The sequence below is a fragment of the Procambarus clarkii genome, chromosome 84 (assembly GCF_040958095.1).
Source record: "Procambarus clarkii isolate CNS0578487 chromosome 84, FALCON_Pclarkii_2.0, whole genome shotgun sequence".
NCBI classification, from domain to species: domain Eukaryota; kingdom Metazoa; phylum Arthropoda; class Malacostraca; order Decapoda; family Cambaridae; genus Procambarus; species Procambarus clarkii.
Window position 1 is genome coordinate 18,009,580 of NC_091233.1, and position 23,691 is coordinate 18,033,270.

The following is a 23,691-nucleotide window of genomic DNA, read 5'->3' on the forward strand; positions in this document are numbered from 1 at the left end:
ATCACACACTCCACCTCCACCGCCATAAACTCCCCAACTCCATCACAATCACCACCACAATCACCTTCATGGCCCTGTCATCACCATCACCCTCACTATAACAACCAATAACCCACCATCACCTTCTTCACCACCTTCACCACCCTCACCATCATTGTCACTCTCACATCCGGGTCAAAATGTATCCTTCTGGCCTGATTTTACTTTTTTTCGAAATCATCTGTAAATTTCTTTGATAGTCTGTCCTCGCCTCATTGGCTTCTGGCGGGAAAAAAATGAAATGATCCCCTCATAAAAAATATATATATATGGCGCGTTTTATCGGATAACCGTCTAGAGTTTTCCATAATTTGACTAAATCCAACTGATTCAGCATTTGCTCTTTGACTTCTACAAACATAAGGTGTAATCCCAGCCTTTCTTACAGTGTTTTTGTGAAGACTGATTTGATTGTTAGCAATGGAATCGGGTAGTTTATTGTGCACCCCATGCAGTTTAATGTGATGGAACTTGGAACAAAAAGTTCCAAATAGCACGGTCTATGGTGATCCCTCCAATATCATGGAGGCATAACCCCTCCACTTATCCACCCAGCTGTCAGGTGACCAGGTGTTCCATCAAGCATACTTACGATAGTTGAAGCTCTTAACTCACGCCAGTTTGTCTGTGCATCTGACGCAGTTTACGAGCTCCAAAGCCTTACGAGGTCGTTCACATTAACAATAACTACGGGTTGAGTACGACCTCGTAGGTCCTAGGTGGTCGTAGATTGTGTAGTTACTACCATGTGTGAGTTAACAGGAACAATATGTAGATATCTTCGTTATGGTTGGAGAGGCCTATATTTATATATATATATATATATATATATATATATATATATATATATATATATATATATATATATATATATATATTCGTGGTCGAATATATATATGATCGTAGTTTATTATGCATATATATTTTTTTTCACTCAACTTATTTAAGCAAATGAGCTTTACTTATTCCCCTCCACAATTACCTAGTAATAACCTGCAGTAATATTGCTCGTTACCCCAGAGATAACGAGGTGGTTCAAGTGCCTCCTGCACCGCTGGCTTCCGTCTCTAACAAGCACTTCGCCCAGCGGGTTAATGAGGAGGTATTTATCCTATGGGATTCGAACCTGTTAGCTTGTGACCTCCAACAGTTCAACTATATATTACACCTGTTCCAAATTGCTGTGAGTTGTCATGTGATTGAATGCTTCCTGGTACGAGTAAATGCTTCCTGGTACGAGTAAATGCTTCCTGGTACGAGTAAATGCTTCCTGGTACGAGTAAATGCTTCCTGGTACGAGTAAATGCTTCCTGGTACGAATAAATGGTTCCTGGTACGAATAAATGGTTCCTGGTACGAATAAATGGTTCCTGGTACGAATAAATGGTTCATGGTACGATAAATGACTCATGGTACGAATAAATAGTTCCTGGTACGAATAAATGTCTCATGGTACGAATAAATGGTTCCTGGTACGAATAAATGTCTCGTGGTACGAATAAATGTCTCGTGGTACGAATAAATCAGCGTTGATAACATTGACGCAACGTTAATTAAACACTGAAAATCTTGAATATACGTTTATTAAACGTTTATCTAACGTTTTTATTAAACTGAATTCGAGCATTTTTATCCCCCCTCCGTGATATAGTCTGCATACAGATCGGTGTTTTAATTTGTCACTCCGTAACAAATCCAGCCTACTAAGTTACCTAGAAACGACGCCAACCCCGAGCAACCCACCAAACCCTGTTGAGTCCGATGCATAGAAAACGCAGATCTTTATGAGGCCAGTTTCCAGCGTTCGTTACCATGACAAAAGAAAAAAAACGAGGTCTATTACTTCCACTTGGTAGAGCGACGGTCAGGCTTCTTGCAGGTCGGCGTTCAATCTCCGACTGTCCCAAAGTGGTTGGGGCACCATTCCTTCCCCCCGTCCCATCCCAAATCCTTATTCTGATCCCTTCCAAGTGCTATATAGTCGTAATGGCTTGGCGCTGTCTCCTAATAGTTCCCTTTAGGTTCTTGTTATAGGCCCTTATAATAATTTTTTATAATCTCTATAAAGGTTGAGTCGGTGGCTGAGCGGACAGAACACTGGACGCGTGATCCTGTGGTCCCGGGTTTAATCCCGGGCGGCGGCGAGAAACAATGGGCAGAGTTTCTTTCACCCTGATGCCCCTGTTACCTAGCAGTAAATATGTATCTGGGAGTTAGTCTGCTGTCACGGGCTGCTTCCTGGGGGTGGAGGCCTGGTCGAGGACCGGGCCGCGGGGACACTAAGCCCCGAAATGATCTCAAGATAACTTCAAGATAAAAAAAAATCTCCCAGGTACTAAGAAACATGTACGGGTAGATTTTGGTACAACTTGTGAGTTCTTAAAGAGGTGATTTAAGAATATCAAAGATCGTGAATAGGGGCAGAAGGTATGTCAGACAACATTAAAATTACGAGGACAGTAGTTTGTACTATTTAGTAAGTATTTTCTAGGGAATCCTAATGAGCAGCGTACGACTAACATGGAGAATTAGATTGCAATATTATTTCTAATGTACACACATATCCGCTATGTTAATATTGTCGAGAAAAGTAGATATTGAAATTGGTGATGTTCTACCGTTTCTTGGTATGACAACTGCCGTCTGGGTGTTCCTTGAGACAGGCCTCAAGGAACAAGGGTGTTCCTTGAGTCAGCGATCATTAGGAATGCTAAACATGAACAGAACACATTTGACGATCACATACATGCAAAATCAAGGTCTCTCTCTCTCTCTCTCTCTCGCTACACTTGGATATCTGCTTGAAAAAGAGAGAATGGGTTTCCCGTTATCTAGTTCACCCATGTAATTCATGTACTTTATCTGTCGCTACTTTCTCTCTCTCTCTCACTCTCTCGCTCTCTCTTGCTCTCTCCCAGATAAGGGAGAGGAGGAGGCCGGCAGTAAACTACAGAACTGATTATTCCTCAAGTCGTAACTTTCCCCGAGTGAGAAAGTCTCGCTGACGAAGGCTGTCATGTCACCACTTTCTTCTTCCTCTCTCTTTCTCTCTCTCTCTCTCTCTCCCTCTCTCTTCCTCTTCCTACCTCCCACTCTTCTTCCCTCTTGCTTCACCACCCTCAGAAACATATAAATACTCAGATTAAGTTGACTCATTTCTACCTTTTGGTAACTAAGGCACTTTTTGGCCCTATACACACTTTGTGAATAGGGAAATACTCTACGTAGATAGGAAAAGAATGCTCGTGGAATGTCATTGTTTTCAAAACCATTTAAGACGACTTGAGAGAATTTTAGTAGTGTGTGATCGCGATCTTTACTAGTTATGCATAGTTGCCCTGTTAGTGACTAAGCAATTATAGACAGGTTATGGTTTGTTATGCAATATTATGCACCCAGTACGAATCATATGGGTGGTTGTGGACCCCATACCCATCCTGTGGGTGGTTGTGGACCCCATACCCATCCTGTGGGTGGTTGTGGACCCCATACCCATCCTGTGGGTGGTTGTGGACCCCATACCCATCCTGTGGGTGGTTGTGGACCCCATACCCATCCTGTGGGTGGTTGTGGCCCCCCATACCCATCCTGTGGGTGGTAGTGGCCCCCCATACCCATCCTGTGGGTGGTAGTGAACCCCATACCCATCCTGTGGGTGGTAGTGGACCCCATACCCATCCTGTGGGTGGTTGTGGACCCCATACCCATCCTGTGGGTGGTTGTGGACCCCATACCCATCCTGTGGGTGGTAGTGGCCCCCTATACCCATCCTGTGGGTGGTAGTGGACCCCATACCCATCCTGTGGGTGGTAGTGGACCCCATACCCATCCTGTGGGTGGTAGTGGACCCCATACCCATCCTGTGGGTGGTAGTGGCCCCCATACCCATCCTGTGGGTGGTTGTGGACCCCATACCCATCCTGTGGGTGGTAGTGGACCCCATACCCATCCTGTGGGTGGCAGTGGACCCCATACCCATCCTGTGGGTGGTAGTGGACCCCATACCCATGCTATAGCTGTACATGGACCCCATACTCATCCAATGGATTGTAGAGGAATTGGTTACAGATGCACACAATGGGCTCAGGAACTTAACCCCAAAATTCATACGATTAAACAAGTTACAGTCTAGATTAGCTAGTTACACAGTATGAACGTATGAACAATATATGTATGAACACACATTGAACACACATGAACACATATGAACAATGTGTTCAAGAACTGGACAGCTGAGAAAGTTACTGTTTAGCAATTGTTCATTGACTCTTGGTCTTCATATTATATATATATATATATATATATATATATATATATATATATATATATATATATATATATATATATATAACAGTTTAAAATATACTCCAGCTACAAAAAGCTACAAAATAAAAATAAATAAGAAAAAATAGGACATAAGAAATTTGCCTCAACCGTCTCGTCCCCCCCTCCCATCACCCTGACTCTCCCATCCACCCGACCCTTCACCCCCACCCCCCTCAGGTATCTTAAATTACGACTGGCACCGGATACGTTTGATATACATGATACATCAATTTTGAGTTGTTTGAAATATCGTGAAATGGAATCAGCTGAATATGTTTACGTTTAACGACGTGTCACGCTAATGAGCAGAGGTTAACGACCCAATCCTCTGCCAGAATCCATACACTCCCAATTCAGATCTTCAGATTCAAAATAATTCGATCATTAAATTAGGGTTTAAGGAAAGAGTAATTTTTTCCCTTAAATCCTAATGTAATGTAAACCCATTACATTAAGGGGTTAAGGAAAAAAGTGTATTTCCGATAAACTTTGGGTTTAAATCCGGGCATTATCCTCACACATATGGGAAAGGGAGATGGGGAAATGTAATAGTGTCTATTCCCCTCCTTTATCGTGATTCTCTATCGCGGTGGATTTTCAAAACTGGAAATGGGAATACGAATTCCATAAATATTTCCCGAGGAAGGAATTTGAAGAAGCAGGTCTAAGATTTCAGCAGGTTGGGCCAAGAAATGGCTTTATTGTGATGGGGAATTGGTGGAGAGAGAGAGCGAGAGAGAGAGAGAGAGAGAGAGAGAGAGAGAGAGAGAGAGAGAGAGAGAGAGAGAGAGAGAGAGAGAGAGAGAGAGAGGAGAGAGGGGGAGAGAGTGAGGGGGAGAGAGTGAGGGGGAGAGAGTGAGGGGGAGAGTGTGAGAGAAAGAGAGAAGGAACTATCAGGAGAAAGTACCTAGCCAATATGACAATATAACACTTGGAAGGCGTCAGGATAAGGGTTTGGGATGGGACGGGGAGAAGGAATGGTACCCAACCACTTGGACGGTCGGGTATTGAACGCCGACCTGCATGACGCTCTACCGTCCAGCCCAAGTAGATGGGGGGGAGGGGGGGAGGGGGGGAGAGGGAGGGGGGGGGGAGGGAGGGGGGGGAGAGGGAGGGGGGGGAGGGAGGGGGGGAGAGGAGGGGGGAGAGGGGGAAGGGGGGAGGGAGAGAGAGAGAGAGAGAGAGAGAGAGAGAGAGAGAGAGAGAGAGAGAGAGAGAGAGAGAGAGAGAGAGAGAGAGAGAGAGAGAGAGAGAGAGAGAGAGAGAGAGAGAGAGCGCCTCTAGAAAGCTTAGGTCGCAGGTCGTGTTGTGAATATTCCTGAATATCGTAGCGGGGGCTCCCCCATGGGACAGTATTGTGGCGGAGGGTCTTAGAGCAGGGGCAAGGGGTAACTGTTGTAAACACCCACCGGCCCGGGCCCCACACACTCCCAACGGGTATAAAGTATATATGGAAGCTGATCAGAATTACATTTCACCTTTGTGAATGTACATTAATGACACTGTAAAAGACACATCGAACACTTTATGTAGGGCATACGTAAATCTGTGTATCTATGTATTTACGTATGTAGGTTAGCTTAGCATTTTAAAAGCACCGAATCACCTTCTGTGGTTGAGTGTTTAATAAACCCTTGAACTATATGTTTAACACATCTCTAACCCTGTCCATGGAGGACAGAAGAAAATGTATATATGCTGGTTAGCATTGTAAATGTGTGGCCACGTCTGTGGTAGAAAATAATAATAAAAAAAAAAAAACTCCCAACGTAAGCTTTTGTGGGGCTCGTCTTCAGGCCCGTTCCTAGCTGTTCTTTTGTTGGATCACACATATGTATCCTTACCCTTGTACCTGTAGGATCATATGTATCCTGACCTTGCCGTACATGTATTTTTGTGTTGTTTTCTTTCTGTTTTTAGCTATCGTTTGGACGTTTGTTTTCGATTGGAGATATATCTTTGTACTTTCTGAATTCTGAATTCTGTAAAGGTTATAATCCACTCGCTTCGCTTAATATACTTTCCCGGCTTCTAGAGTCATTTCCCCACGTCCCCACACATATTAAAAGGTCTAAAGAATGTTTTATTTGAAAGGCTGTGAATTGCAGCACTTTTGAGAAACTCAAGTTTTAATTTCGAGATGGGTGGGGGAAGAGGTTTTAATGGCATTTCCAGAGCTGGCGGTTGCAGACGCCGCTGATACGAGGATCTTGGCGCCTAGAGACAGGGAAGTAAAGATGCTGCGGCCAAGATGAGAGAAGATGGTCGATTGCAGTTGCTGGAAGTAGGAAATCAATACCTATTGACTAAGGCCATGTCATCAAGTGAGATTCTTCCTGGGAGCATTTTTATTATATTTGCAGCAGCCTGATGGGCACGCCGGATGGTCAAGTCTGACTTAAGTTGGTAAATGGGTCAACCACATGAGCAGCCAGATGCGCAAGCCAGATGGTCCAACCAAATGATCATGCCACACTGAACCAGCCGGCTTGAAAGATCATCCAAATTGACAAACTAGCTGTAATAGAGGATTCAATCAGATGAGCTAGTCAGATATACGAGCTTAGAATACAAGCCAGATGAAACATCCGGTTATACCAGTCAGAAGGACCAGTCAGATGAGTTAGTCTGTGGACTTCTAAATATCTGTCAGCTTTCCCCAGCTTAACTGCAGCTCTCTGAGGATCCATCATTCAGTGGTAAGTCCTTCCCCCACACTCATCCTCTTATGGCTGTGCCGTTCCTGTTGAGACGAAGATGAAGAGAGAGAGAGAGAGAGAGAGAGAGAGAGAGAGAGAGAGAGAGAGAGAGAGAGAGAGAGAGACAGGAAGTACCTGGAATACTGAATGGGATGACTAATAGCGTGAGAGATAGTGAGAGAGAGAAATGAAGGGAGAGATAATTCGTAAGTTAAGAGAATTAGAGTGAATGAGAAATTGTTGAATGAGAATAGAATGAGAAAAAGAATGAGAGGTACTAAAGAGAAACATGTTATCTGCTGCCTGATGATGATATTATATGTCATCTCTATACCTGGCCTGTTTTCTAGAGATTTCATTCATAGTCACATGTATAAATGAATAATGTATTAAGATCATTTATATTACTTTCTTTTTTGAGCACAGAGTTTCTAAGGGGAGAAATATTAAATCAGAAAACCTGTGGAATGGAAACCCAAGAGTGAGAGATAACGGAAGAGGGGATAAAGGGGAAGCGAGAGATGGGAAAGGTCCTTCGGGAGAACACGGGATAATAGAAGAGACTAAACAAGGAAGAGGAAAATCAGAGAGGGACGTAAGAGAAGAAGGAGGAGGATCAGACGTGGATCAGTGAGGTGTGAGGTGAGGATCAGGAGAAGGGAGTGAGAGAAAGACGAGTGAGAGGGAATGGAGAGGAGGGAAAGATAATGGATGAGGGGGAGAATGAGATGAAGATGAATAAGATGAAGATGGAGGTAATACTAAGGAGCAGAGAGAGTTAAGGATTAGACTGAGGGTAGATGGAAAGAAATATAAAGGATATATAAACTTATATATCCAATATATAGATATTTTGAAAATGTATCCAAGGAAACCATTTTGTGGATGGAGGTGGTTTCCACAACTTCAGTTGCATTGCTCTTGACCATCTGTATAGAGTCCCCCCCCCCTCAGTATCTTGTATGCAGTGATCAAGTCCATTCTGTTTTTCTCCTCTAATGATGTGAAAACTTTTTGACTAAGAGTGAGTCGATTCTTTCCAATCTTCTTTATTCCTGCCAGTCTGTCTATACTTTTCCGGAAACACTTAGTTTTTCTTCCATCAGGTATTCCTGAACCTTTTCCTGTGTCCTAGTTATATTAGATAATCATTACATCTTAGACGTCAGCCTTGTGTGAGTAACAATGTCAAATGACCATTGCAGTCTATGGAAATGCAGTCAACCCAGCTCTCTTTCTCTTGTAGGATTTTGAGGAGTTTTCATAAAACTCAGGAAAATCGTTTTTCCTGCTAATTATATGTTTTGTAATAGAACAACAAGAACATATTGCAAAGAATGCATGTTAGTGAAGCTGATCTATAGTGCAGAGACTTGCTTGTTGCTGTAGGGAAATGTTCTTGACGTTAGTAGTTGTGGTAGTGGTTATGGTAGTTGTAGTAATACTGGTTGTGGCGGTAGTGTAAATGTGTTGAAAGAGAGAGAGAGAGAGAGAGAGAGAGAGAGAGAGAGAGAGAGAGAGAGAGAGAGAGAGAGAGAGAGAGAGAGAGAGAGAGGCCAAACGCTCACACTTTCTTGTCCATAGAAAGATCCCATCGCAGATCCCAACGATATCAAGATAGCATACACGACGCAATCTTCCCGGGTGACCACCTTCCCTCCCACCCCACACAACCACCACACTGGGTGAGTCTCACCCCTCCCACCACAATGGGTGACCTCTCTCCCACCCCTCACACATGACCTCCCACGCTGGAAACCAATGGACCAGAAAATATCCTGGATGGCCCCACTGCCTCTTCCACAGGAGACTGTTGGTCCATATTACACTGACTCGCTTCATGATGAAGAGGTTTCGTCTGGCCCCTATGTAGGTCAACCGCAAATATCTATATTCATCACATATAAATCTCTATACAAATGCCTGTTGATAATCTCAAAGAAATGTGTATACAAATTGCCTCTTGATAATTTCCAAGTATAATCCGAAACGGCTTTTTTCTTTTTAATAAGGGAAAAGTATTTCATGAAGATACGATTTTCGTATAGAAACAATTTTATTGTTCGTATAGAACATTTTTTATTTATTGGTATATTTCGTATAGTTCTCAAAATATTTTGTATCGTAAATAAACATCTGCACATCAACCTCAATCCTTCTTAAGATTACTCAATCAGCAATATTTTAATGCACAATATTTAGAAAATTAATACACTTATGACCTTAAAAGTGTTTCAATCTCCTTTCCATTTTTTATGACCGACGCATCTTTTGCTAAACAGCAAGTTTATTGATGGGCCTAAAACATGTATTTTACCTTAGCTAGAATTAAGGTAATGGGTTCCTGCTCCCTTCCTAATTAAGGCAATTCCTGGGTTGCAGAAATTAAGGGCATCTCTGCCCACAATTCACTCACCGATGTCTGGCCAGAGTGCACGGACCTACTTTAGTTTCTATATTACCGACATAAGTGTTGCAACGAGAGTACTTGGTGTAGAAAAAAAATAGCTAGGGATTGAAAAAGCGGCGATAAATAGCTTGGAAATAATTGGAAAGTTTGAGAGAGGCAGAGAAGGGGAAAGTTTGGGAGAGACAAGAGAATGAGAAGTGCAAGGGAGCTGAGTGAGGAGAGAAGAATGAGAAAGAATGAAGCATGGAGAAAGGATAGAAAAGGCTTGGAAAAGAGCTGGGTCAAGACTGGGCCAGCCGGAAATGACACGTCAGAGAAAGCCGACACTGCCAGTCTTGACAGTAAAGGACTCGATTTGTACAAAAAGATGTTGTCGTGTCTGTATCGGAAAGAACTTTACGAGAGAGAGAGAGAGAGAGAGAGAGAGAGAGAGAGAGAGAGAGAGAGAGAGAGAGAGAGAGAGAGAGAGAGAGAGCAACTGTCGCAGATGGTGGATGTACAGGGCTCAGGTGGAAGCCAGAGGCACCCTTGTTGACACAGTGTGACCTCTTGACCTCTCTAGTGAGGTCTTCACTAGAGTGTCCCTAAAGAGGAATGTAGTGTTGATCCAATGCAGAGCTCTGTCTTGAGACGTTATCAACAATATTCTCCTCTTTAGAAGTAAGGTTCTGAAGAGAAAGCGGCAGAGAATTAGAAAGTACTAAGTCAGTTGACTATATAGAGAGAGGTGGATGAATGGTGCCCAACTACTTCGACCATTGGAGGTCAATCATCATGAAAGGTGATAATGGCTCAACCGTTTAAGTCACCTGGTTGGAGAAAGCGCCAAGTTAATATGAGTATGTAAGAGCAGCCCGTCCTCCTAATTTTCCCCAACGTCACGAAACTGTCGTACTAAAATGCGCTTATCTTAACCTACCAGAGGACCCAAAACAGAAAACGGGACAATGTCAATTCCGCGAGCCATTTTTCTAGTACGATAATTTTTACCTTTAGGTAGAATATACGGCAAAATGTGACGTTCTATGAGGCCGGGATGGTACGGAAAAGATGGGACAGTACATGATCTATTCCGTCACTCTGCTACGAAGAGTGACGAAATGGAACGGAATAGATATATCATGTTTTCCGCATAATATATTACTCAATCCAACATCAAATCATCCCTAGATAAACTCAACTATGACTGTACTCACCTAGTTGTGCTTGCGGGGGTTGAGCTTTGTCTCTTTGGTCCCGCCTCTCAACTGTCAATCAACTGGTGGAACCAGTTGATTGACAGTTGAAGACACAATCAACTGTGCCTGTGTGTGACTGTGTAACTCTTAAGGGAGAATGACCTGACAAGGAGCTGGGATTCGACGAGAGAGTGATGGAACGGTTCCCATCCACTTGAATCATCGGGAATCGAACGCCGAACACCGAATAAATCGGTAGATTGTACGACCTACCGACCAGGGCATCAAAGCTTTTGACTATTCTGTAATAGTTACTAGGTAACATTAGGTAGTAATATTAGGTAGTAAAGAGGTAGTAACATTTCTTTCGATAATCACCAATGTTGTCAAGCATATTTTGTCACCTTAACCGATAAGTTCGAATGAATTTTGTCTGTCACTTCAATTCTGTGTTATAGGAAGCATAATAATATTTGTAATTAATAATCTCCCATATTAAAAAATTATCATATATCTCCCATATAAAAAGAAAAATAATAGTTTTCTTACCGTGAGGCTAAATATTATCATATTAGGGCCTGAGTTTTGGTTGGATTCAGAGGATTTTGGTATTTTGTATGTAGTCACCATGGCATCTCTTTCGCCACTATCCTCACTATTATGACTCTTATACCCTGTATCCCAGGGGGGGGGGGATATACGCCACCGATTGAACGCAGGTCCCGTGTTCGATTCCCGCTTTAAAACAGAGACGATTGGGCACGTTTCTTTAACCTGGATGGCTCTGTACACATAGTAGTAAATAGATACCCGGGAGTTACACTGCTGCTGTGGTAGATAACATCCTGGTAGATGATATCCTGATAGGATATCATTTTCCGATATTGAAATGGAATAGAACTATCGGGAGAAAGCCCCAAGCCCTTACGACTATATAGCACTTGGAAGGGATCAGGATGAGGATTTGGGATGGGACGGGGAAGGAAGTAATGGTGCCCAACCACTTTGGGACGGTCGGGGATTGAACGCCGACCTGCATGAATCGAGACCTTCGCTCTACCGTCGATATCGGAATATTTTGCAGAGATTTAACTTAGATTCAAGAACACAGAAGAGATGATAGCTGGTCTCTGTGGGACTCTGAAAGGCTAAATAATCACAGCTAACTTAGCTTCTCTACAATGACATCTCTCAGGAAAGCTACAGAGTGGTTAAGAAGATGTAAATATGATAAGAGCCCAACAGACTCAGGAACCTGTGCACCAGCTGATAGATAGTTGAGAATCGGGACCAAAGAGCCGAAACTCAACCCCTCCCCCCCGCAAGGACAATTAGGTGGGTATGACATTTAGAAATCCGTTTTGACAACAGAATTGGCTAACGGTTCACTGTTATTTCAACAGTCGCACATCCTGTAACTGTTTAACTATCAACAGTAACAGCTTTTCTCTATCTCTCTACTTCTACTCTCTTTTACTACTACTAAAGAAGTGCTCTTTAAATAATTCTCCTACAGAAAGATATACTCCTCAGTCTTGTAACAAACAAACGCAAGGGATGTCTACAATTAACCAAGAATATAATAATAATTCATCTTTAATTAGCATTAATTAATCTTTAATAACTAATAATAATTCATCCCACTTGGCCTGGTCCACCCACTAGCGGGTCCGCGTTCAATCCCCGATGGTCAAAGTGGACGGACAGTATTGCTCTGCTCCGTCGTCACATACCAGTTCCAATCTTGTTCTCGTATCCTCTCGGTGTCAAGAAATCATCCTGGCTTGTGGGATTTTCCTCATATTTATTCCAACTTTTTCTCACTTCCTTACTCTAATTACGTGTTTTCCACCTAAGTCTCACCTGTGAATTGTTGCATAACGAAAGGTGGAGAAGAGAGAGAGAGAGAGAGAGAGAGAGAGAGAGAGAGAGAGAGAGAGAGAGAGAGAGAGAGAGAGAGAGAGAGAGAGAGAGAGAGAGACAGAGAGAGACAGAGACAGAGAGAGACAGAGAGAGACAGAGAGAGAGAGAGAGAGAGAGAGAGAGAGAGAGAGAGAGAGAGAGAGAGAGAGAGAGAGAGAGAGAGAGACAGAGAGAGACAGAGAGAGACAGAGAGAGACAGAGAGAGAGAGACAGAGACAGAGAGAGACAGAGAGAGACAGAGACAGAGAGAGAGAGAGAGAGAGAGAGAGAGAGAGAGAGAGAGAGAGAGAGAGAGAGACAGAGAGAGAGAGAGAGAGAGAGAGAGAGAGAGAGAGAGAGAGAGAGAGAGAGAGACAGAGACAGAGACAGAGAGACAGAGAGAGAGAGAGAGAGAGACAGAGAGAGAGAGACAGAGAGAGAGAGAGAGAGAGAGAGAGAGAGAGAGAGAGAGAGAGAGAGAGAGAGAGAGAGAGAGAGAGAGATAGCTTGAAGCAGCTTTCTTCAACAGCTTCTGTGAGACCGAGAATCACCACTTCATGAAGAATTCATCAGGCTGGGCACTTTCTTGCCCCGAGATGACGCTCTTGACCTTTTCACTTCCCCTTCTTTCTTATCTTCTGCACCTATTCCGTTTTTATCCTCTACTTCCTCCGCAGTCTTCTTCCCTCTCCTTTTCTCCTCCTCCTCCTCCTCCTCCTGCTCCTTATTTATCTGAGTCTGAGTCAACCTCGTGTCATACTTGTTCATTCATTTCTCCTCCCACTGACATGACACTGTGAAAGAAGTGAAAGGAACAGAGAGAGAGAGAGAGAGAGAGAGAGAGAGAGAGAGAGAGAGAGAGAGAGAGAGAGAGAGAGAGAGAGAGAGAGAGAGACAAACTAAGACAATCTCTCATAATTATATATATTACGTGTCAATATGGCGATTTAGTCCATTAATACAAAACTTTTTAAAATTAAGAATTTTCGTTTTTTTTTCTCTATCTTTATTAGACAAATGGATGCAAGAGCAGACGACTTACATATCTTACTGTCAGGCTTAGAGCCTTCCCTTCCCAAACCAATTCTTTCGTACTTTCTTACTAGTTATCCATGCAAGACTGTCTTGCAAGGAAGATTCTGCACGGGTTGCAAGCCTCAGGCTGCCCAAGTAGGTGCTGGCGATTTCTGTCTTGATTAAACGGTGATTACGACATATGATGTCTTCAATAAAGTTACGTCTCAATCTGTTTAGTAGTGTCTGATGTGTTGACCAGACCACACACTAGAAAGTTGAGGGACGACGACGTTTCGGTCCGTCCTGGACCATTCTCAAGTCGATTCGACTTGAGAATGGTCCAGGACGGACCGAAACGTCGTCGTCCCTTCACTTTCTGTAATGTTAAATCTCAATCGTAATAGTTTTGGGAGTTGTAACTCTGCATTGTCTTAGATAATATTCTGGTATTTATCCACAATACTGTATCGTTTCTTTTGTTCATTTGGAACCTGTAAGTTTATTTACCATGTAAATGGGTATTCAAGCCTGATGGATACCATATGTACATGGAACACATATGGGTTCACATTAACCCCCTAATATAAAACCCCGTCCCCCAATTACTGAACAATTACAGTTCAGCCAATGTAAATGTTCAAAACAATAGAACAATTACAGTTCTATGTCAATTGTAAACAATATAATTCAAAGTCTGAATATCATCGTCATTCCTTCGAAAATATTATCCATTTCAGTAACAACTTTCCTCAAATAAGGAGCATCGAACCCATACCATGTATTCTGGAATGGGACGATCCGAGGAACTGGATAGTGTGAGGATAATAACTTTCTCGAACCAACATCCTGTAATACTAATTTGTTGTCAATTCTGTTGATCTCTATAATGGCCAGATTACATTGTTAGTATTCAGATCCTAACAGTGTTTACCAGTTCTTCAGATTTATACGCAGAAATCCCAATAACGTCATATATCAAATAAAGAAATCCACAAGGGCCTTGAATAGGGTAAGAAACTATTTGTTGGATGTTCCTAGATTCTCTCTAGTCTTCACAATCCTATAGATTGTTAGGATTAGGATTTGTTTAGAAATCGCTATTGCTCTCAAGATTAGAAAGACGAGCGAGGGGTGGATGCTACTATGTCTTCCTGAGGCAGACATAGCAGAGGTTATCTTGAGATGATTTCGGGGCTTTAGTGTCCCCGCGGCCCGGTCCTCGACCAGGCCTCCACCCCTAGGAAGCAGCCCGTGACAGCTGACTAACTCCCAGGTACCTATTTACTGCTAGGTAACAGGGGCATCAGGGGTGAAAGAAACTCTGCCCATTGTTTCTCCCAGGCGCCCGGGATCGAACCCGGAACCACAGGATCACGCGTCCAGTGTTCTGTCCGCTCAGCCACCGACTCCCGGTGATGGATAGATGCTGCTATACCTCTCCAAGGAAAGAGAGATAATGGATGATAGTGCAATATCTCCCTGAGAGCAAGGGTAGGGAAGAAAGGGAGCTGAATATAATCGGAAAAGTCTTCATTAATTCCACTGTTTGATCCTTCTTAAGTGGCTCTGTGATCTTCACTCCTGATCTTCCACTTTTAAAGACCTGTAAATTGGACTGGTCGGTAGAGCGATGGCGTCGCTTTTTACAGGACCGGCGTTCGATCCCCGAAGTTCAAAGTCTTTGGGTATCGTTACTTCAATCCGATCCCCCTAACCCAGCTCCTAGCCTGCCCTCTCATGTGCTATTTAATCATACAGGTTAAGCACTCTCTCCTCTGACATGACATGACATGATCGTTATATTAATCTTCTCAATTACAATGTAACACAGGAAGGTCTTAACTAGATACTGTTTCCATAATTTGACCTTGTGGGGTGTCGATGGACCCTTGAGAAGCAATCTATGCACCAAATATAAGGAGAACAATATAGACATCTTTTTGAGATCTTCCTCTCACTAGATAAAGCATCTGGAACTGCCCCCACCCCTCCCCCCTGAGAGATAAACACCATTCATACCACTAGACAAATTTGCCATAACAACCACGAAGCCAATTACCCCTCTCTCCTGTATCCCCCCCTGACAAGGCCCACTTCAACGCCGCCTTATAAATTCTCGATTATAAGCGATATAAAGTTTCCTAATTTCCCATTCTAGCAAAATCAGAGTTACTGGAACGACCAGAGTTCAGGGTCAACTATAGATCAGTGTTGGCGATCTGTCGCTACTACTGCTACTTGTAGCGGTAATACCACTGCTACTTCTAGCACTGTTGTTGCTACTTGTACTACTACAACATCTGTCGACACTATTACAACCACTGGTATTGCTGCAGATGCTTCTATTACTACTTTTACCACTGATATCACTAATAATGCTAGTTATAACAATACAATTGGAGGCGATAAGTCACAATAACGTGGCTGAAGTATGTTGACCAATCCACACACTAGAAAATGAAGGGACGACGACGTTTCGGTCCGTCCTGGACCATTCTCAAGTCGATTGTGTAATGTCGATCAACATTAAACAATCGACTTGAGAATGGTTCAGGATAGACCGAAACGTCGTCGTCCCTTCCTTTTCTAGTGTGTGGATTGGTTAATAATACAATTACATTTTCATCAATCTAATTCGTTTTCTTCGCATATTCTCTTCTTTCTCTTCCTACCGTTCTTTCCTACTCTATTTTTCTCCCTCCTCCTCTTCCTTCCTCTGGTATATCACCCAGGCCGCCAGCGGACACACCATTTCAACATAACTCTGGACTATTCATCTGGCGACAAAATGCAACCTCTGCTTGGTCTAGTTCCAAGCCGGGACACGTCAATGTTGCGTTTAGGACTTGAGCAACGAGTCAAGTCCAGAGCGCGATAGCAATCAAGTCCAAAGGACGGTTATAGTGAAGCCTTGAAAGGATTCGGTGTCAAGTCTGATGGCTTCTACGTCTCCTGTACGGCATTCTATTGAGACATTTGATTTCTCTCCCTATGGCTGGCCCAGTCACCTTCTCAGCCTCTGAGATAGGACCTGCCTTCCCTGGCTGCCTTTCCTACATGATAGTGTTTATAGATAACTGCATGGCCTCTATGTACTTAACATATTGGGCAGTGACAGTGCATGCGAGTCCAACGATTTGATAATTTTTTCTGAATGGAAGAAAATGTGGAGATTTTTGTGTATTGTCATGAAATGATATTTTGTGGTTTCGTGTTGTGGCCGTGGATGATCCGGGTGGATGAGGATGATGCCGGGTGGATGAGGATGATGCCGGGTGGATGAGGATGACGGATGGGAGTGGATGCTGAGTGCAGAAGATGTGAAGTGAACATTTCCATCCCAGTTTCAAACCATTTGCACACGCGAATGAGGTCATTTTTAAGGATTAGCGCAAATATACGAGGATGACCTTGCGATGATTTCGGAGCTCAACGTCCCTGCGGCCCGGTCCTCGACCCAGGGACCCTGAACATTAGACACAAATCTTAAAATATCGAAATATTAGATAACTATTATCAAGGCCTGTATGGGTCACTGGACGACTTTGATAATGTAGTAAAATGAGCTTTACGAGTCAATTTATATATTTTAACAGTTTTGGGGTAATCCAATGATCAGCCAGGTTATTGTGACCGATGATCGGCACATTGAAAAAAATTTTGGACCCGGCTTGTTTGATTTTGATTACGGAGTTTCAGTATTTACTGAAACGTCACCTTTTGGCGAATTCCGTGACCGAATGCGACGTATTCGGAAGAAAGGCAGTTTAATCAGGCTGTTGGGTCTGGCATCTTCTCACTCTATTAATTTAGTCCTTTAATGTGTACTGATTTGAACATAAAATTATATAATCACACGAAAATTGCAGATTATTATAATTGTATAAAAAGTTTGGCAAATCTTTAAAATTGAAGGTAATCAATGTTGTTAATTGTGAATTGTTATATGATAGTTGAAATGATTGTGTAATATTTACATTTCTTGAAATTGTAAATATCTTTTTAAATATTTGTTTATATAATTTTTTTTATATTAGTTTATATAATATATAAACAGGATGAATGAAAGTGATTGCAAATGTTGCTTAACAGCTGAAACTGCCGTGGGCCAAGAGCTCAAGCTCGATCCATACACGCACACGCACGCGCGCACACACACACACACACACATTTCAGTAGTTTCAAAGCGTTATATGACAAAGAGTGTTGGGAAGACGGGACACCACGAGCGTAGCTCTCATCCTGTAACTACACTTAGGTAATTACACACACACACACACACACACACACACACACACACACACACACACACACACACACACACACACACACACACACACACACACACGGCATATAGAGCCAGTGACAAGCTTCACTGACAGTTACCAGACGCCTCGCCCACTGCACCATGACGTGCTTGTAGCCTTGGGAAATCAGGGAACGGACAAAGTCTCAACTTGAATCAAGAATCAAAAAGACTTTATGTTCTATGCATGACACGTGCATGATAGTCAGAGAGAGAGAGAGAGAGAGAGAGAGAGAGAGAGAGAGAGAGAGAGAGAGAGAGAGAGAGAGAGAGAGAGAGAGAGAGAGAGAGAGAGAGAGAAAGGGGAGAAGGGAACTGATGGGGCAAAAATCTGTTCAAATTAATTCCTGTCTGTTCGAATATTAATCACGAAATAGTGTGTGACAACTTGAGCATTGTGCGTGGGTCGTCCCGTCAATATTATTTATTACATGTAATAAATATACATATGTTAAACATATTAATGTTTATCCATTTATAATTTTCACTTAAAATTACAGCTCATTACCTATATAAGAGAAAGTCATTGTAACAACATAAAACATAACTACTCAAATTACCTATAGTGTTATCTAAATTTAGATATATGTAAGAAATTTAGAGATATCAATATACATTGATATAAATATACATCAGTTGATTAATATTACTTTTTTATTGAATTACTATTATAAATTATAATTTATATATATATATATATATATATATATATATATATATATATATATATATATATATATATATGTCGTACCTAGTAGCCAGAACTCACTTTTTGGTCTACTATTCAAGGCCCGATTTGCCTAATAAGCCAAGTTTTCATGAATTAATTGTTTTTCGACTACCTAACCTACCTAACCTAACCTAACCTAACTTTTTCGGCTACCTAACCAAACCTAACCTATAAAGATAGGTTAGGTTAGGTTAGGTAGGGTTGGTTAGGTTCGGTCATATATCTACGTTAATTTTAACTCCAATAAAAAAAATTGACCTCATACATAATGAAATGGGTAGCTTTATCATTTCATAAGAAAAAAATTAGAAAAAATATATTAATTCAGGAAAACTTGGCTTATTAGGCAAATCGGGCCTTGAATAGTAGGCCAAAAAGTGAGTTCTGGCTACTAGGTACGACATATATATATATATATATATATATATATATATATATATATATATATATATATATATATATTATATACATATAATCATGTTTACTATTAACGAGAGTTAACAGGTAAAACGAAGCATAGTTGGCTTTTATGGTAATGTTGTTAAGGAGCAGGGGACATGTTCTCAAACCACCAGGAGGTCTGGTGGCTGGCAGCGACCCAACTACCAGCTCTTGTCTACCAGAATGGCGGTGGGGGGTACAACCCCCCCAAATACCCCAACACACAACCTACACACATCTCATCCCTATTCCTCGCGGCTCGTAGCTCATGTTAATAATTTTTTAAATCCTAGAACTCTTCTCATGTGAAGGACTCGAACCTTAGAAAGCCAGGTGCATCACACACAGACATAACCAGTATGTTAACCACCCGCCAAACACACACCGAATTTACGACGTTGGTACAACGTTCGAACAAGTTTTAATACCTCCTAACCAGTTATAACAACCAATATAGCAAGTTGTAACAACGTTCTAATACGTCACAAACACGTTAAGCCAAGATGTAACAACTTCATTACAAGTTGTAACAAGCGGAAAATGGAGACAGTTTCGGTTTGTGTTTCCAGGGCACTACACCATGACAGACTGTTAAAAGGATTGGTCGTCGGGAGGTATTTATCCCAACATTTCAACTCCCCAATAACACTAGTCAATGGCTAGAGATCACACGGTCGTTTTCATCAAATCATATAGAAAACGCGAGCCTGAAATATACGACACACTTGCAGAAACTCACAAGTTATATGTAACACTAAAAACTCTTCTCCTGTGAAGGACTCGAAGGTAATCTTAAATGGTATTGCGGAAGTCATTATGAGTGGTAGTGTGGAGGAGGTATTCATGAACGACACTTCAGAGGTAGACATCTTGAGGAATAGTGTCGAGGAGGACCTCTCGTAATGTCTTGAGGCTATACTTGACAGATCGCGTGAGAGGAAATCATCTTGAAGGGTAGTGAAGTACCTCTTGAGTCGTCGTGTCGGAGAACCTCTTGAGTCATATTAAGAACGGTCCCTTTGAGCGGCCGTTTTTTCCCTTCCCTGACCTGCATATATATAACACCTGTGAGCTGCAGCTCATCACGGGCTCGCCATAGCCCGTGCTACTTGGAACTTTTTATTCTAGGTAGCGAATCTTTAACAACAACAACAAATGCAGTTCATCTTTTCCATCGTGAAATTGGTTATATTAATACCTGAAAAATGTAAAGTAATGGATAAACCAAATACCAATATCACTTCATATGCAGCATATGTGTAAGTCACATGTGTGTATGTGAATCACATACTGAACATTTTTCTTGTGTAGATATATCTCTATTTCCTCACCGTCTTGAGGAAACAGGCAGGAGACGTGTCCTCTCGTCTTGTCCTCTCTGCTCAACCCTAAGATATTCATAGAAAGAACTCTCTCATATTTAGGAGTGTGGGAAGCCCCAGAAGGTTTGGAGAGCTGCGGCAATCTTGTCTATTTCCCTACAAATCCATTTGAGATCTTCACCGATTTCGACGCAGAAATCGGACAGAAAAAGTGAGCTGGAGATTGGAAGAGAATAAGTTTTCTCATGTATAGAGACGTCAGTCGCTGCTTTATATGTGAACAAAACACTATTGTTATATTCAAGCGTTCCTCCGGTCATCAATGACACTTGTATGATGTACTGATGATGATGATGATTTATGTATGATGTAACTCACTTGAACAATGTATTCCTCTTTGAAAAGCTGTTCACTATGTACACACACACATACATATATACCACAAATCTCTCTCTCCACACACTGTATACCGCAGTACCGCGGATGTAATATTTCCTTCATCTTGGACACTAGCAGACTCGAACACCCGACCTCCGCCATAGGAGACAGTCGCTCTATCTTCTGCACTACTGCGTGACCCATAAAAGGAAAGGATCACAAGGCAACTAACTGCTACCCAACGGAACTTACCATCCCCATATATATATATCCAGCTGCTCCCGGGTCTTTCTCCCCCTCACTTCTCTCATCTCCCCTATCCACTTTCATCCCCCCTTCTCTATCCCCCCCCCTCTCTCACCTCTCCCTTATCTTCTCTCCATTTTTCTCTTCCTCTTCTCCCCCCCCCTATCCCTCGCTCTCTCTCAGAAAATATAATATTATGAAACACCGAACAAATTCTGAAAAACTCTATGGAAAACGCGTAAATTTCAGACTTTATGAAAATCGTTAGGGGTCGCTATAGATGCCGATATTTCTTAAAAAGTAGCATTGGGGCCGATCCCGGACTGTCCTTTAATCCCTCATATACACCCCTTGTTTCATGTTGGAAAGTTGGGTGAGACTAACCCTAAGCATCTGGCCTACTCTGATCAGACATTTTATTTTACAGTTGTGGTAAATCAGAAGAACATACTAGGCCTCGTAGGCAAAAACCATTTTGCCTAAGAACCAGAGAGAACTTGTGATAATTTCATATATGGAAATTTACAGAGTAGTTAGTGCCCTCATTATAATAACTTTATTTGGCCTAGTTAAGAGTTAGTTAAATAATTAACTAGTTAAATAACCTTATTTTGGCCTAGTTAGTGACCTAACCAACGTCAGGCATAATATAAGATCTATATAGTTACTAAAATAATGTGTGTTATTTAAATCGTAATAATGATTTTATAATATACAGACGAACAAATTTGTAAAATATTGGCTATACTTAATGTTCTAAACAATACTCTATATTGGATATGCTTATTTACTTTACATCGTATATACTGTTCAATACTTGACTGATATCAGTGACTTGCTGTTCAATACTTGACTGATATCAGTGACTTGCTGTTCAATACTTGACTGATATCAGTGACTTGCTGTTCAATACTTGACTGATATCAGTGACTTGCTGTTCAATACTTGACTGATATCAGTGACTTTCTGTTCAATACTTGACTGATATCAGTGACTTTCTGTTCAATACTTGACTGATATCAGTGACTTGCTGTTCAATACTTGACTGATATCAGTGACTTTCTGTTCAATACCTGACTGATATCAGTGACTTGCTGTTCAATACTTGACTGATATCAGTGACTTGCTGTTCAATACCTGACTGATATCAGTGACTTGCTGTTCAATACTTGACTGATATCAGTGACTTGCTGTTCAATACTTGACTGATATCAGTGACTTTCTGTTCAATACCTGACTGATATCAGTGACTTGCTGTTCAATACTTGACTGATATCAGTGACTTGCTGTTCAATACCTGACTGATATCAGTGACTTGCTGCTCAATACTTGACTGATATCAGTGACTTGCTGTTCAATACCTGACTGATATCAGTGACTTGCTGTTCAATACTTGACTGATATCAGTGACTTGCTGTTCAATACCTGACTGATATCAGTGACTTTGTGTTGAATTGCCGATATACATTTGTTTTCAACACCTGACCTAAATCACAGTCTTTCTCCTTATCACCTGATTGATACAACTGTCTTTATCTTTATCACCTGACATATCACAGTCTTTCCCAGTCGCCAGACTGACCATTGCCTGTCTCTCCAACACCAGACTGACCCATTATGTCTCTCTCCAACAGCAGACTGACCCATTATGTCTCTCTCCAACACCAGACTGAGCCCTTGTCTCTCTCTCCAACAGTGGTGGTGGTGGTGGAGGGGGACGAGCAGGAGTACCGCCTCACTCGGTACCTAATGGCGAACTACGACTCCTCAGTCCGGCCGGCAGCCAACTCCTCCGAGGCCCTCTCCATCGTCTTCGGAGTCTCCTTACACAGTATTATCGACGTGGTCAGTGCCGGGAGGATGGCTGGTGGCACTGCTGGGGTGTGGGGCAGTGCCGGGGGGGGGGGTTGACAGTCACTGCTAGGGATGTGGTTAGTATCTGGGGGGGTGACAGTTACTGCTAGGGATGTAGTTAGTATCAGGGGGTGACAGTCACTGCTAGGGATGTAGTTAGTATCTGGGGGTGACACTGTTAGTACTGGTGAATTATGGTAATTTCACAGTACCCAGTAAGCTGAAGGAAGAAGTTGGAGAAGAAGGAAGAGGAACAGAAAGAAGAAGAGGAAGATGAAAAAATGTATCGTAGGTTAAGCATTATCTGTCAGATATTGGTATTAAAGTAGTGGAGGAAAGATGAGACACACACCCCTCATAATTTATAAAAGTAGTGGATGAGGAGGCTCAGCATCACTACCCCTCATCATCTCCCCTCTTCTCTATCCCTCTTTCCTCCCTCAGATCGATCTCGTTACTCTGACACTCTCCCCTCTCTCTCTCTCATTCATTAATCTCCCTGCCGGTGTGTGTGTCTATTTTCTCTTTATGCTCACAATGTGATCAATCTTGATCACATTGTGAGCATCTAGCCGGATGCTGGAAATCCTCTTGTGTTCGTACCTGGGACTTGAGGCACTATCCCTCCAGCCTTTCCTCGTAACTCCTATCCTTCTGCAGGCGAGGAGTCACAATAACGTGGCTGAAGAATGTTGACCAGACCACACACTAGAAGGTGAAAGGACGACGACGTTTCGGTCCGTCCTGGACCATTCTCAAGTCAATTGAGGTCTGATCGACTTGATAACGGTCCAGGACGGACCGAAACGTCGCCGTCTCCTCGTCTTCTATTGTGTAATTTGG

The 23,691-nt window shown here is 42.2% G+C and overlaps 1 protein-coding gene and 1 long non-coding RNA gene across 3 annotated transcripts in view; one reads left to right on the forward strand and one right to left on the reverse strand.

The window, feature by feature from the left end:
* Window positions 1-23,691, reverse strand: part of LOC123774878 (uncharacterized) — a 329,931-nt gene that overhangs the window by 33,674 nt on the left and 272,566 nt on the right. The gene's annotated exons all lie outside the window — the stretch shown is intronic.
* Window positions 1-23,691, forward strand: part of LOC123774876 (neuronal acetylcholine receptor subunit alpha-10) — a 54,790-nt gene that overhangs the window by 8,951 nt on the left and 22,148 nt on the right. For both annotated transcript variants that reach the window (XM_069316582.1, XM_069316583.1), the window contains exon 3: window positions 22,691-22,839. In XM_069316582.1, the coding sequence (XP_069172683.1) occupies window positions 22,691-22,839 (149 nt within the window). The remainder of the gene's footprint in view (window positions 1-22,690; window positions 22,840-23,691) is intronic.